This window comes from Podarcis tiliguerta (assembly GCF_965153285.1).
Source record: "Podarcis tiliguerta genome assembly, chromosome: 9".
Classification (NCBI taxonomy): domain Eukaryota; kingdom Metazoa; phylum Chordata; class Lepidosauria; order Squamata; family Lacertidae; genus Podarcis; species Podarcis tiliguerta.
In genome coordinates, this window is record NC_139542.1 from 37,083,952 (window position 1) to 37,100,612 (window position 16,661).

At 41.5% G+C, this 16,661-nt stretch overlaps 1 protein-coding gene across 2 annotated transcripts in view; it reads left to right on the forward strand.

Annotated features, from left to right (window-relative positions):
• ARHGAP10 (Rho GTPase activating protein 10) overlaps positions 1 to 14,730 on the forward strand; it is a 103,101-nt gene extending 88,371 nt beyond the window's left edge. Inside the window, exons 21-23 of one of the 2 annotated variants that reach the window (XM_083457281.1) lie at positions 647 to 781; positions 1,828 to 1,907; positions 13,332 to 14,730. In XM_083457281.1, coding sequence (XP_083313407.1) covers positions 647 to 781; positions 1,828 to 1,907; positions 13,332 to 13,585 — 469 coding nt within the window. In that variant the 3' untranslated portion in view covers positions 13,586 to 14,730. Of the gene's footprint in view, positions 1 to 646; positions 782 to 1,827; positions 1,908 to 13,326 lie in introns of both variants that reach the window. The other variant, XM_083457282.1, reaches the window with a different exon arrangement.
• The last annotated feature ends 1,931 nt before the right edge of the window (positions 14,731 to 16,661 follow it).

Below are 16,661 nucleotides of genomic sequence, written 5' to 3' on the forward strand. Positions count from 1 at the left end.
TTTAGAGGGCATCTCATCACTCTCATGGTTACTTTCTCCTCTCCTTGCCACTGCCATGCAACTGAGTGTAGTTTCTTTAGAAAGAGAAGGGAATCTCCTTTTTGAAAGGAAAAAAAAGGTCAATATAGGCTGATAGACTGTTATGGTTATTCATATCTCCTTGAGGGATATTAACCAGTGTTCATGGCACTATAACAGCCTGTAACTCCTTGTTAGACAAGCTATTAGCAATTGTTTGATGTTCTCAGGCTTTCATTAGAACACACTAGCTGCCAACTAACCCTGTTCAGTATAAATGTCAGTATTTAACTCAGCCTCTTTATTTTATTTTGTCTAAGAGCATTATATGGTTCACACAGCAATAAAGCTCAGTAAAGAGTAAAATCATATTTGCCTTCATGATACAAACAGAAATGTTTCCTTTATTAGGAGGGTTGCTATGATTACAAGCTTTTTGTACAGACCTGGTGACATATTCTAAAAGATAATATAAGGGCAAAAAAAAAAAAAATGTAGTGGGCAAATGATGTTAATGACTTCACGGGTCTAAAAACTTAAGCTTCCTATTCACAAAAGTCCACTACTGAATGGTATGAAGCTGAAGATACAATTGATTAATTTATTGCTTGAAAATGTCTTCCTTCAGCTCCAGTGACATTCATTCATCAATGGTCTCCTGGATGAAAGCGCAGGCGTGTACAGCATCTACCTCGGACACACCAGCATCATCAACGTTCTCTTTTCCTTCCCCTGTAAGAGAGACTGACAGACCATCTGGAAGGTAATATTGTGCTACTTAGTTAATTTTCTGTTGCTAACTCTTGTGCTATAATAAAAGCAAAACATGGAGGTTTGTTTGTTCCCTTGTAAAGATGTCTGTACGGGAGTCAGGCAGCATGCTAAGCAACCAACTTTTAAATATTAAGTTCAGTAACTTACAGAGATAAACAAACATTTTTACCATTCATGATACAAGAATGATTCCTATATTTTGATGTGTGGGTTGTGCATCAAAGTGAAACAGGAGAAAGAGTCTAAATAAACCTAAAGCCTAGACTAGACTGCCCCATTATGGGCCTTGACTGTGGCTCCCCCCATAATGAGGTAATTGAATCGAACTGGTAGTGGCGAGAGGCAAAGTCATCTCCACTCACTTAAACTAGCATTTTCAATTGTGTCATGCTATCTTGGGCAGAACCTGTTCATGTTGTGTGAAGCAGTTGCATTGTGCATCATCTCTTTGGGTGGAACAGGAGCTATCATGCAGCAGTTGAAGCTGCCATTTTCATCAGGTCCCTCTTTCCCTCTCCCTCAACATTAATTTTGAACAGAACCGCTAGTAGTTGTACAGGGAATATGTAATTTCTCCAGTTTTAATAGCCAAATTACTTACTTTAATCTGTTAAGTACCAGTTTTGGTTTATGCCGATCAGCTGCTTTATGTGCAAACCAGAATGTAACTTCCTAACCTAAGGGTAGTAATATGTATTTGAACAGAGATGTAGTAGTAGTTATTGTCCAATAAAACATGTTGTGTTTTTGCATGATTGGAAACATAGACTTTTGCATGCCTTGCAGTATATTTTGTGTTAAATGCAAATTAGCACCATACATAACCTGCATTAGTCAAGTTGTTGATCAGATGGCAGAGTAATATATTTCCCATAAAAGGTTTTTGCTGTCTTAGTACATTTGACTATTTGAGCACATAGAAATGCCCCCCATATAGCTGTGTGCACAATATTGTGCAAAATTAAACAATTTTAAGCTTGCAAAAAATGTTTAATGCTGACAAAATCTTTGATATTCTTTCATTGTTGTCACCAGAAAAGCAAGAGCAGTGTATCCATGTGAGGCGGAGCATAGCTCTGAATTATCTTTTCAAATTGGGGCAGTTTTTGAAGATGGTAAGTATTATAGCTTTCGGGGCCAACTACAATCAAATCTGTTGAACTATGGCTTGCAAAGGAATGGTTTAAACATATATCTCCTGAGATATGGGGGGAAGTACCTGTGCCCTCTTTTAAAAATGGTGTCATAAGGAAGGCTACTGCCAAATCCAGGGCTGAGGTAGATTCTAGCAAAAACCAAGTCACTGTTCATGGTGCGGCAGCAGGAGACAGCTCTGACAGCGACAGAAATATCCATTAGGTGTTCATTCCAACTTCAGTGTCTAAAGGCCAGAGCCTCAGGAGTTTAAAGGTAAAAACTACACAGAGGAATGCTTCTCATACAATAGCCACAAGCAGCTGTGAACTGGCTCCTTATTCATTTAATTCTGCTCTTCAGCTGCTGCTTGAAAGCTGCCACCTGCATGCTTTACAAGAGAACTCAGCTTTAACAGACAGCAGAATCTTCACTGATAAGTTATGACCCAGAACACCTCTGTTCAAAGCCATTGCAGAAATGCCTTCTGCACCCTTGCCCTCTCGTATAGAAAAATACCAATTCATTCTTTATTAATAGCTGCCCTCCAAGTCCTGAGAAATGAGAAGGCAAACCATTCCTAGGTTGTTTTACCTGTATTTTTCATTTGTTTATTTAAAATATTAATTACCTTCTCTTCGTTACCAGAGAGGTAATCCAAAAGAGGGTTATAAGCTTTAATAAGAGACAGTGCAATAAAACCTGGCTGAAAAGGAATATCAGTCCATTTAAACCACTAAGATAATTTCTTTAACACTAGAACAATAGGCTCCAGACTAGTGTCTTGCATATGCCCAGGTAGAAAGGTGTACGCTCAACTAGTGCCTAAAATACATGTGGGTTGGTTCTAGCTGGGTTTCAGAAGGGAAAGTGTTCTGAGTCATGCTCCCTCCTCGTCTCCAATAGGAATATAGTTGACGTTGTTCTCAGCCAGCATGGATCCTCAGTAAGAGGGCAAATCAAAAGGGATAACCAACAATCCATTCACTCATATTTTGAAAGAAAGCATTGAGCTCTCCATTTTAGGTCCATGGGAGCCAATAAAATGCGCTGTTGAAAAAAAGCTTTTCTTATTTTTTAAAAAATCATTTTTTAAAGAAGTCATCTAAATATGGCCTGTTTCTCCCATAGTGCTCCCTACTGGCATTTATATATTATCCCAAAAATACAAGTTGGGAAAGTTTCTCATGAACCTAATCTTTTCATCACCCCAAGGCTTGGCAATATATTCTTCTCATTTTTAAAACAGGCTGTGGCGTGTAAAGAATCCAGAAAAGGGGGCACAGAGGAAGGGAGGAAAGGAATAATTTAAACCAGAAATCTGCATCAAGTCCGTTGTTTGAATTTGCAGATATGCATTTAGTTGAACAAGATGTCCCTGGATTCTGCTATTTTTGTTGCAGCGGATAGGGGGAAAATGGACTTTTCCTATCATCTCCTCTTATTTCCCCCCTTTATTCCTATGCACCTGGCCTGAATATTTACTGTTAAGAAAACATGCCTGGTGTAGATGCTTCCTGTCAAAATCTACCTTGCAGCCAGATTGTGTTTGAGTCAAGTGTGATAAAAGAGGAATTAGATAAATATATAGTTCTTCAAAGCTTTCTCTTGAAAGCAAGTTTAAATTTATTGTAAGGGTGGGGATCCTTAGCAGATCTGTGAAGAACTCTTCTAGTCAAATCTGAGGACAAGACAGTCTCCTGGAGCACGTGGTTCACAGCACAGGAATTTTCAGGCATGTCACACCTTGTGTTTATTCCTCAAAAGGGGGAAAAGCACTAAGATCCTCTCTCTTAGGTCCTGCTGAAAGAAATACTGTAGCAGCATGGGAGTTTCCATGTGTGTCTTTATTCCCAGAACACACTGAAACCTTCAAACCTGTGGCTCTGAACCACCACAGCAATGCCTTCCAGATCAGGTAGCTATCGTGGGAGTGCTTCAGAACCAGACAAGCTGCCCAAACTACATGTGCACGTGTCCATAGTAATGTAATGTGAGCACTGCTGTGCAATTTCTGCCATTACTCGAGCTGTGTCTCTGGGTGAAAGAGAAGAAGGGAGACAGCTTTGCTCTCTTGGGCTTCTAAAGCCCGTTTTCTGGACAGGTTCATGGACAGGAGAAGATGACCTTCTTCTTACCTTCAAAAATGGCTTGTCCCAGGTTTTCCTCTCGGACATTCTACGTCAGCCAAGGCTACTAATGAAGCCTGTAATAAAAATCAGCATATATTGCAGCCCTTCTGCTTGTTCCGCTCAGGGTCTCCTTGAACCCATTCTGTGGTGAGAATTCTTTACTTACATCAAGCTGAAAGTCTAGCCCAGTCTTGGCTGGCTGGAAGCTGTGCTAAGAGCTGCTCTGCTTCTGGACACAGTGTTGATGTTTCCATTATGGTAGCTTATAGCCACTGATGAACCAATCCTCTGTGAATTTGGCAAGTCTTTTTCGGAAGGTGTCTGAACTAGTAGCCACGTCTGGTGGCAATGAATTATTCTGTAGCTTAATTATGCATTGCGTAAAGTACTGCATTTGGTTTCATACAGAACCCTGCAGCCAATCAAGTTTCCTTGTATGGCCCTGTTGTAAGAACTCAGATCATTGAGTATTGCAGGACCTGCACTTTGAAACTTCCCACCTACTCAGATCAAGCAGGCACCGTCACTGTACTCTTCAGCGCCTGCTAAAAACATTATTGCTTAGGCAAGCCTCCCCAGATGCTTAGAAAGGTGAGGTAATTTTAATCTGTTTTAGTATTTTAACTTTTGTATGTTTTAAAGTAGGGTTGTAACCCCCCCCCCCCCCCGTTTTATTGTTTTATCTTTTTTTGTAAACCACTTTGAGGATTTTTACATTCCGTGTATATATTTGATGAAGTAATAAGATGGCCCTGGATGATGATGATGTTGATAATGAATGAGTGTGTGTGTGTGTGTGTGTGTGTGTGTGTGTGTGAGAGAGAGAGAGAGAGAGAGAGAGAGAGAGAGAGAGAGAGAGAGAGACTGTCTGTCTGTCTGTCTGAGATAGAGAGATTGTTTCCATTTTTCCAAATACAGTACAAGCTACATGATACGGCACAAACCTATAAGAGCACAACAGCAACAAAACAAGAGAAGGGGTTGCTAAAAAAGGAGCGGTAAACAAAATAAAAACCTAATAAATCACGTCCAAGAGTTTTAACGTTACTTTGATTCACTGTATACGCAGTGAGTAGATACCAAGTGCTTATAAACTAGTATTTCACACCTCTTTTTATTCTGCTCACATCAGTTAATTTTTCTCTCGGGGCAATTTCCAATACATTGGACCACCCATGCACCATTTATAAATTTCGTAAACCTCCTGCATGCCTCTCTTTATTCTAGGAGAGGGGACCCTCCAGGGGATGTTAGACTGCAGTTCCCATCAGCCAGCATGATGGGAGTTGTACTCCAACAGCAACTAGAGGGTCCACCACCCCTCAGCTTCAGGGTTTGTCCTAAACTAAAATTTCTTAGGCATGGGGAAGATGCTCCCCAGTCAGTAAATGGACAGCCCCTTTACATTTTTTCATATCCCCCCCCCCCCGCGTATGAGCTTCTGTGGCATGGTTTCTCTCCGCATTGCGAAGTTAAGATCAGAAAACTCAGAACCACATATAAGTTCAGGCTGCAGCTATTCCCATATGACCCAAGGCTTCTGATATTCCCTTCACACTATAGGAAAGGAGATGTGCTCGTAGGGTAATGCGAGAAAGATCCCCATGTGCTCTGTTCTGCGCTGTTGCCAGTTCAGCAACATCCTGTTCTTCTAAGATTTCTTTCCTGGGCGTCTTGGGGCGTGACTCTGGCTCATGGTAGGGCACCTGCTTTGCATGCAGGATTCCTGTGTTCCAATCCCTCATATCTGCAGTTTCAAAAATGAGTGACAAGTGATATGAAATACTTCTGCCAAAACCCTGGAAAGCCACTGCTGCTCAGGGTAGAAAATCTAGACTACATGGACAAATTATCTAACCCTGTTATAAAGTAGCTTACCATGATACCTACACATTGAAGTTACTAACATTGAATGTTACCCTTTTTTGCTGTTTTAAGCTCTTTACTTTTGCTCGAGATCTTAATATCCTGAATAATTTGGTGTTGTGTTCAAACTTGGCTGCCTTACAATTCTTCTGCCTCTAGTCTGGAACAAGTATGATCCTTTGCTCACTTCCCTCCATTGTGAAATCCCATTTATTGCAGGTGGTTTCAGCTTTAAAAAGCACGGTAATTCCAAACACAGTGTAACAGAAGTTTTCATTACTGGAGGGAATGATTAGTTAAGCTCCCATATTTACTAAATCTGTAAAACCATCTTGTTCTCGTTTGCCCTTCAACAGTCCTCTGAATAAGTCACATCTCCTCTGTTCCTGATCTCCCTTCCTATCCCCTTGTGCACTTAGACTGCGTACCAGTTCCATGGAATCAATTCAAATTCATCACTCAGTTTAAATTCCCACATGCCTTAATAAGCCCTTAAATGAAGAATTAAGATAATAATACATCATTTCTGCTGCTCTACCAATAACTTTAACTATCAAAGTGACAGTGCATCAATCAAATTGACATACTGTTAGTATCAACCATTAAAATAACTGTTAAATTAGTGTCTGACATGAGGTGCCACTTCCATTAAGGGAAATTTTATATCTTTCTTACCCCTCCCTACCTCCATTTTATTTTTCCTCTTGGCCCCCCCTCCATCTGTATTCCCCTCCCCTTTCTTTTTCATACTTTAATGTGAGGAACCCTTAAGGTAGCTGTGGAATTAAGAGAGTTTCGCCATTCCCGCCTAGCTTCTTTCCCCTCCTGCTTGAACAGGGGTGGGGATAGGGGGGTGGGATGTAGGCTGGACTTGGCTCAAAGTGAAAAAGTGAATGGCAGAGGCTGGATACAGCAGCAGATCCAGAATCTGCTGACTGGACCTCAGAGCTGTTGGTTCAGCCTGATGCTGCAGAAGGCAAATAGCAGGCCACGGCACTGGACAGCCTTTCAGCAACTGATTAATGGTTTTTCCCAAGCAGTTTTTTCCCCAAGGACAAAACTGCTGATTCAAAGCTTACAGTAAAGAGATCGCTCTTGCTTCCTTCCTTCCTAACCTGTTTTTACCTGCTATTCTGCCTCTTTAAAGAAGAGGCTCCCATCTATGAATTCTTGTAGAGCAGGGGTGGGGAACATTTTTTTCCTCCTGAAAGCCACATTCCCTTCTGAGCAATGAGCAGTGTTCCGAGGGGCATATGCAAAAGTGGGCAGAACCCATCTCTGGGAAGCTCAAGCTCCTTACAGGGTCTCCCAGTGCCCATCTGCATAGCTGGCACTCAGTTTTAATGCATTGTGCATACATAAAGGTAAAGGTAAAGGTACCCCTGCCCGTACGGGCCAGTCTTGACAGACTCTAGGGTTGTGTGCTCATCTCACTCTATAGGCCGGGAGCCAGCGCTGTCCGCAGACACTTCCAGGTCACGTGGCCAGCGTGACAAGCTGCATCTGGCGAGCCAGCGCAGCACACAGAACGCCGTTTACCTTCCCGCTAGTAAGCGGTCCCTATTTATCTACTTGCACCCGGGGTGCTTTCGAACTGCTAGGTTGGCAGGCGCTGGGACCGAGCGACAGGAGCGCACCCCGCCGCGGGGATTTGAACCGCCAACCTTTTGATCGGCAAGTCCTAGACGCTGAGGCTTTTACCCACAGCGCCACCCGTGTCCCTTATGCAATGTTTAAAACAGAACCATCCACAATAATGGTGGCACCACATATCAAGTGGAGTCTGTAGTGGTGAAGGGAATGCAAGAAATATCATTGCTATCCTTTCTAGCTACAGACACTTCTAAACATTGTCAAAATACTTTTAAAAGCAGCTTCTCTTCATTCATGGGTTTCTGAAAGGGGTGGAAGAACTGAGACATCTAAAAAAATATCTGCCATGATTATGTGACTCTGGCTATAGGTGCCCGTAGTCCTTAGCTTCTTGGTAATCTGAAACCAAATGAGGTGAAAATCTATTGGAACTCTCTCACACATGCTAGATATTGAAACTATAAGGATTGTTTTATTAGGGTGAAAAATTGGTACCTTTTGTGACGAGAACTGTTTTTGGGGTTGGAAACCACCACCTGTTATTCAGACATACTCGACTTCCTGTGGCCTCTGTACCAGTGGAAGCTACAACAAAGACATGGCATATGTATCTTTAAATTTCCTAAAAAATGAATAGCATGCATTCCTTCTTACCTCAAGTAGCTACTGTCATCATTGCAGGGTACTACAAAAAAAAGAGGGAATTACCTCTTTGGTTGGCAGTCACTTTAAGATAGTTTCTGGGGAATAATTACCTGAGAGGATCTAATAAGAGTTGTTCTTAACACCTTTTCCACTTTTTGTCTGGGAGTAAGGGGGGAAAAGCCAATATGACAATGAGGTAACAGATAACTTAGTGAGAGTCTGGGCATGTCATTAATTATCATGAGCATCTGCGAGCTAAGTTGCCCATGCAGTTTTAACCTGGGCAATGGAGGCAGAGGAGATTTAATCCAAGCACTACTGGCTAGTGCAGTATTCCACACAGTGCCAAGAGCAAAGGATGCCCTCAAGATAGCTTCCCTTTCATGTGCCATGAGGTGTTCACTTCATTGCAGCTACTGCTGTCATAACTCTTTCACCACCATACTAGTTGTACATGCATGTGATGTGATGTGCTATGGTGCATTGTTAGCTAAAAGAAAGTCTCTGGTTCTATCGGTGTCACCCCCACTTAGAATAGCCTCAGAGTAACTTCCTTGGGAGACTAAAGGAAATGTGGCCCTCCAGACCCCTCTATCTGTTCCTTGGGACTCTACTCTAGCCACACACACCCAGATCTCACCCTGCCCTGCTCCACACTCTCCTCTCGTACTTTGGAAGGTGGGGTACGTGCAGCTTCTGATGGGAATGTTGCCTGCTGCACAGAGTTAAGAGAGACATTCGTAGCTCAGCCACTTCTGCTTCTGGCCTCACCCACTATTGGCATGTGGCCCCAGGTTGTCCATGAAGGAATGGATTTGGGGAAGGGTCCTCACCCCTGGGTCAAGAAAGTAGATAGATGTCAGTCAGCTGGCTCACACACATGCTCCCTTATGAGACTTTTGGAGTGTGCAACATGGGAGAAGCAAATCTAAGGAATACTAGAATGGTGTGGGTAAGAGTGAGCATGGCAGGGGGAGAGAATGGGCATGTGTGGTGTGTATGAATGAAAGGTGACTTCGTCTCCCTGCACCACAACTGCTTTCTCTGTGATAAATATAGGGTTGATATTTATAGATTTAAAAATATACTGCCAGGAAATAGTACAGCTCACTGAAGTGAAAGGACATATTTATCTTCCCTCTGCAAATCAAAACTACACATGAAGGCAATTTGTATTTGTTTAAAAATATGTCAGTTTTGAGGGAAAGGCTGTATGTCTTAGTGAGTAGATTTTCTTTATCATGGTTAGCTGAAGGAAGATTGTTAAAACTTATATAATTATAGCTATAGAGGAGCTGATTTGTTGTGTAAGCTAAAGTGGCGCAGTCCTAAAACCATGTATTCCAGAGAGATCCCACAGACATCAAGCAGGATTATACCCTGCTCGTTTTGAAATTACTCCTGTGCCACCAATTTTAGTGGGACTAAAATAGCTTAAGTGATTCAAATGGAAGCCTAATAGACTCTGTGCAGTGCAAAGACATTTCAGTTAATGCGGCAGAAATTATGCATATAATTTGTTGCATTCAGGCAGCCCCAGTGCAGAAGTGTCCGCGTAAGCTCATTGATTTCAGTCTGTACAACCACAGTCTCTCACGTTTTAGTCTTTATGTTGTATGAGTCCAATTCTATTGTCATTAGCCAGAAATAGTGCAGAAGAGATGCCTCATATAGGTTTGGGGTAGAGACAGCTCTTTTGGGAGAACTGAGAGCTGATTCTGAGAAAGTTATCATCCAAGTTGAATGTGCCATGTTCAGAATTGCCTAAATTGGACCAGTAGGGATCCAAGCAAACTCTACAGTAGCAAACTCTAGTTGGCATTAGTGATTCCCTAGCTCTCTTCCCTCACTAAAACTCAGTCTAAGTATGCGGAACTGAACTGAATGGATGCATACTCTTACCCTGGTCACCTATACCTCCTTCTGTTTCCTGTCTATTGCCTCCCCAGTTTCAAATTTTGGTATGTTGGCATCTTACCTAGAGATCTCTTTTTGATAGTCACTCTGTTAAGTACCATGCCCCTGGTGGTACTAGATTCAGGCAGGGACCTGTGTTGGTCTGACGCAGTCGGAAAAAATTGTCCAGTAGCACCTTAGAGACCAACTAAGTATAAGCTTTCGTGTGCATGCACACTTCTTCAGAAAGCTTATATCCAGAACAAACCTGGTGGTACTGTTAAACATTGATAATAGGTTCAACAGGTATGAAATGATCTGGTATAGCTTTCTTGAGTTTAAATTTACTTCTGTGGACAAGAACTATTGAAGATGAGCAGATGTTGTATCTTCCATGAAGTAGTATTTAAACTCTGAGCTTCAGATAATGGCTAATTCACAAGGCCTCTCTTTCGCATCTATGATGCCCTTTTCTTGGGGAACATGAGCATTCTTCTCTGCAGCTGAGGACCAGTAGGGACGGGGATGGTGCTATGGTCTAAACCACTGAGCCTAGGGCTTGCCGATCAGAAGGTTGGCAGTTCAAATCCCCGCGACAGGCTGAGCTCCCGTTGTTCGGTCACAGCTCCTGCCAACCTAGCAGTTCGAAAGCACGTCAAAGTGCAAGTAGATAAATAGGTACCACTCTGGCGGGAAGGTAAACAGCATTTCCATGTGCTGCTCTGGTTTCGCCAGAAGCAGCTTAGTCGTGCTGGCCACATGACCCAGAAAAACTGTCTGTGGACAAACGTCGGCTCCCTCGGCCAGTAAAGCAAGATGAGCGCCGCAACCCCAGAGTCATTCGCGACTGGACTTAACTGTCAGGGGTCCTTTACCTTTACCTTTTTATGTCACCAGTGCAAGCATTTTCAGCCATGCAGTGAACCGGGACATGTCTCAATGGCTTCACCACTGCATACATTTTCCAATCTTAGTGCTAAGACAAAAGCACTACATGTGGGTAAAAAAAGCTGTTTTTTCTTCTTCTTTCTTTCAAAATTAAATGGCCAGTTGAACTGTAAACAATGTTGGTATATACATTTCCATCAGTTTGATCCATCGCCCTGTCACTGACAAGACTCCTGTGAGCTTTATAATGCAAAATAAAGGCTGCTTAGTATGGATAAAATAGGGCCAATTATAATTTAACCTTTAAGATAATTGCTGGCAGAAGTAGTCTGTCTAATATGTTTGTATCCCGATTAATGTGTATTCACCTGTACTGTCTCGGCAATCTTAATATGTATGTCGTCGTGTGTCAGCTGCTGTGAAGGAACTTTTTAGAGACCCAATTGCGGGGATGTGGAATCAGTCCATTTAAAACGTGTGCTTACCCTATGCAGTGAAAATTACAAAGGGTAAATGTTATGCCAATTATAGTTTTTTAAATCTTCCATTTGAGAGTGGTCTTTTTCTTAGTATTCCTTTTGATATTCAAAACTTTCCATTGAGTTATGTTGTCCTCCTCCCCCCAACCCACCCCCCAAAGGAGCATCAGTGTAAATATATATTTTGTGATTTTGAAGCTGTATGCATCAAACATTTGTAAAGACTATGGTGCACCTTGCCAGGTGGCAGTGATGATAATAATAATAATAATAATAATAATAATAATAATAATAATAATAAAAAATTTTATTTATATCCCGCCCTCCCCAGGCGAAGCCGGGCTCAGGGCGGCTAACAACAATTAAATAATCAAACAATCAAATAATCCAACATTCTAAAAACATTCCATTACAAAAATTAATTAAAATCAAATTAATGGCAACCATTAAGCAAAATTCTGTGCAGGTTGCCAGAGGAAGGAGTCAGGCTGGGCCCTGACCAAAGGCCTGGTGGAACAACTCTGTCTTGCAGGCTCTGCGGAAAGATGTCAAGTCCCGCATGGCTTCACTATCCTCCTACAAGCCATTTGTAGTAGGTATCCAGTTACTGCAGTGTTTGCTGTGCTACCTATGGATTTGCATTGGTATTATTTGCAAAACTCTTAGTAACTTAATGTGTGGGATTAGAAAAAGTGGAGGCCAGCCCCAAAGATCTTTGGGAGAACCAGTGAGTTCCTGGGTGGACAAAGGGTTCCTGTTTAATTCAGTATTAAAAACAAGTCCATTTGAACATTCCTATGGCATCCCCGGTATTACTGAGAATGAAGGAATATTTATTTATTTAGGTGCCTCCTGCATGAGAAAATGCTTCCCCAGTCACTTCAAGCAATTTTGGAGCAATGTAGGGACAGGTTGGGCAAAAGATTCCTTACCTTGCAGGGGGCTGGACTTCATGACCCTCATGGAGCCTTCCAACTCTACAATTATGTGAAAAGATAATTAAAGAAAAATCATCCTGTGTGTGTGCTTAAATTTACTTTTCCCACGTGTAATATATTCAGGGCTCATGTGTTTCAGTATTCTGCACAAACACAGAATTGGAAAGCCTCAGAATATCATACTTAAAAAAATACAAATCTCTCCCTTTTGCCTGCAAAAGTAGACTTGAAAGTGGAGGTAAAATCTCTCTCCTACCTCACTAACTTTTTAAAGATATCCGCAATCATTTCTTCTCCCAAATACTGAAATTTCTTTAAATTGCCTGTTACAAGGTTTCATCATCGGACTGGCTATTCTTGTGATCTGTTAGAAAACAAAAGACGGTGCCAATCTTGCGTTAATAAGTTGGTGAAGCTTGGTTGGGGGGGGGGCATTTTTGAGACCCACATTCCTACTTCTGTATCTCTAATAAGCCTTTAAAGGCAGTCTTACCTCTTTGCTCTGCTTGGAGTTTCATCTTCAAATAGAATAGTATTAAATGGTACATGTTCCTATGTCTTTCCTTGCTGATGGTGGAGAAACATCAGAATGGGGTGGGGAACGCTGAGCAAATGATGGGTAGGGAAACATTAAAGCAGCCCTTTCGCTCCCACTGATCACCAGATCCTCTGCTCAAGATTCCACCCTCCTTAAAGTACTGTCGCTGAAGGGGGGGGGGCGGGAATCTATCATGAAAAAGACTCATGCAAGAGTTTGGCCCTCATACAAATCTGTAATTAAATGAGCAGTAGTTCTGGGAAAAATAGAGACTCAAAAGACTCCCTCTGTCTGTTTGTGATTGTGAATAAAAGAGTTTCATGGACTTAAGCTGTATCGTTGACTTCCAGCTGTACAATTCTGTGACTTCTGTCATAAATAGTGGATTAATAGGAGTGTGTCTGTTTTCTCCCCTCTTTCAACAGTGCAGTATTCACGGGAACCCGGCTGGCTAGAAGGAACACTAAATGGGAAGAGAGGACTCATTCCCCAAAACTATGTCCAGTTTTTTTAGTTTTCTTCGTTGAATGCCTGGAAGGTGTACATGGTATCCATGGATTTTATGATTCAGTTGCTTCTCTTTGGCTTCACCTATTTTTAATCAGTTCAGGACCTGACAATGAGATGGAAGACCGTCATCTGTATAAAGACTTAATATTTTGCCAAATAGGAATTGAGCAGTAATTTTATATGGGGAGGGGAAAGGGTGGGTAATTTTAAAAATAGTACTTTAGGTTTGTAAAGAGTCATAATTATACATATGTATGTTTGTAAGATGAATGTTAAATCAAAAAAAGACTTGATTGTGCAGTATTTACTTTTACTCTTAACGATCTGAGACATTTGAATCTTTTCTGGTTCCAACCCAGTCCCCGGCCAGCCTGACCTACCCACCTTATTGAAAAAGTTGGGGAAATGTTGGTAGTTCAGTGTAAGCCGGTATCTTTGTGAGGGTTACAGCAGGCTACTACAGTGTTAATTGTCAATTTAGTTTTCCCTTATTTTGAAAGGGAGAAATTTAGCTGGTGGAAGCATCATTAATTTACACTCACAGGAAGGAAGAATAAAATGCGGCTTTCAAATGTCCACAGTGGTGCAGATAAATTTATACAAATTATATGGCTTCACTTATTATATATTTTAAAGGCACATATATGCTCCTCTGAGTTCTGTAGGTTTCCTCCTATCTTCAACTTATTGGAATCAGAACATCTTGTTCTCTATTAATGCTGTGGAAAGTATGTTTACTGTTTTGATAATCTGTTGACGGAAGTTCACTTTTACATAGGCTCAGACTAGTAGTAGCATGCTGTTACTTTTTTCTTTCCCTTGAGACAAGTCCCAAAATTGACATGGAGGAATTGGAACAAGAACTGCTTAACTCTTCTCCTACAACTATTTTCCTACCCCACCCAACCCCCCAGAAGCCCTCCACCCTTCATCTTCAAGCAGCTGGGTGGACGGGATTTTTTTTTACCAGGAAAAAAAAACTGAAAGGGAAAGATTTAAGGAACCTGCTCCCCACAAGGCTGATTTTGGATTTATTTATTTTTTTAAGTTTGATACACTTGACTACGTATCACATCTACTTTGAGTCTTAGTTGTCCATGTAACTTTGCGTACAATCAGGGATAATTTATGCACTGCTTATTTCCAACAGAATAATGGAAAGGCCGTCAACTGCCAGTTTCACATCACAGTTAATGTGAAAAGAAAGAAGCTTCACTTTACTGCAATATACTGTTCATTCATGATTGTAAGTTTTCACATGTATTATTAATTTGCTATGACCAGAGTTGTTTAAATACAACACTTTTTTTTTATAAAAAGGATTTGTTTTCTTCTGCCTCCGGGTTTGATAGAGAGACGATGGAACTACTTAAACAGAAGTATTCAGATTATGCTTCCTGTATCCAAACACATCCCTTTGCTTGCCACGTAATTGATGACTCTCAGCCCAAAGTGCAAACTTGTGAAAAGTGTCAGGTCTGAATTGACTTTAAATGATATGACTAACAATTATATTATGGAGTAAGTATTTCTGGGCTACAGTCCACTTCACCCATAATTGTCTAATAAATTTGTTAGCCGCTAGAGTGCCACAAGACTCTTAAGTCTTTTGCAGCAAAAACAATAAATAGGTGATCCCTCTATTAACTGTTTTAATAGGGTGTCAGTTGAGGAACAGAAAGTGTCAGAAAGCCCAATCCCTGATTTCCCCCCTTAAAAATACTTGCATTAAATGTTTTAAAGGCCTTGGTCCCAGTCAACAGATTCCTGATTATGCCAGGAAGCTGCCTGATGGCAGACCAGCCTAAGAAAGGGCCCCTGTCATCAGTTTTGACAAGGGTTTTCATGTGTTTGGGACAATTCACTTACCAACTTAAGCAGAGCAGCTATGGGTCCTAATTCAGCAACTGTTGCTATGTGTACATCCCAGAATGTGGTTTTTTTAGCATTGTGGTGGTACGCCTTTGCACACACATGACCTGATAGAGCAAAGAAAGCTACAAGTAGAAGAAACTTACAGCTGCTGAGGAAATCCTACCCACCCCAAATGACAATCATTTTTATTCTGAAAAACAACAGAGACCGAGCCCCATTAGATCTGTTTGGCCTTCCATATACCTTGCTTACCAGATAGGTATTTGTGGGAATTTCACTCCTAAACCAAAATTGGTTCACGTAGGCTGTAGATCAGGCATCCCCAAACTCGGACCTCCAGATATTTTGGGACTACAACTCCCATCATCCCTAGCTAACAGGACCAGTGGTCAGGCATGATGGGAATTGAAGTCCCAAAACAGCTGGAGGGCCAGGTTTGGGGGTGCCTGCTGTATATCTTACTGGCAGGGATTTTAATGAAATGACTTAATCAACTGTTAATCTGCTTTAAAAGTACACCTACTCCTAAATAAATAGACAGTAAATATTTTACCTGTGCAAACTCCCTAACTAATGGCAAAAAATTAATAATCTTTTAAAAGAGCTTTGTCTACTTAAAGTTTGATTAAAAAAACACTTCACAGTTACTATATTTTCGGATTATTTTCTTTAATGAGCTTTAACTGACAATCATTGTCTGTTCTTCTGCCCAGAACTATAAGGCCCTCAGAGTGTTCACAAATCATTTCCAGATGGTGCAGTTGTGATCCAATGTACTTCTGCCTCCCTGGTCCAACTGGAACTCTCCCAGGCTGTGGGGCATTAATATACTTCTTTGTGTCTGAGGCTATAATCTTTGCCAGATAGCTTTAAGGTGATTCTACTTGGGAGATCATCAAGCAGTTAGGAAATGTGACCGAAAACAGTGCAGATGCTTGCGGAGTAATGTAATGGAAATCAGATTCTCTTCTTTTCCAACTGTTAAAAGGGCACGGTGGGGGGAAGAGAGTGAGGCACACGTTATGGATGTAAGTCATTTCACTCTTTCTCACTACTGCTGTAAAGAATGTGCATAGCATAAACAGACTTGTACCTTATGGCCTAGCCCTGAGCGTTCAGTGAAACCATGAAAGGTGCCGTTTGCAGAATTTCTGCATGTTGAGAGTGACCTCTGCATGGAGAAGAAGCCTGAACGTCTTCCAGAGTCGCAGTGGGATTGGATGTGGGGAGCTGTCAGCAAGCATCCTGCTGCTCCATACAATCGTATGTATGTGGGGCAGAAGTTGGGTGCTGATTTGAAGGGGAACGTGGAAAGTCGAGATAATAGACAACATTTTGGTGCCAACTTACTGCTTGGTCATGCTACTTTGTGGCT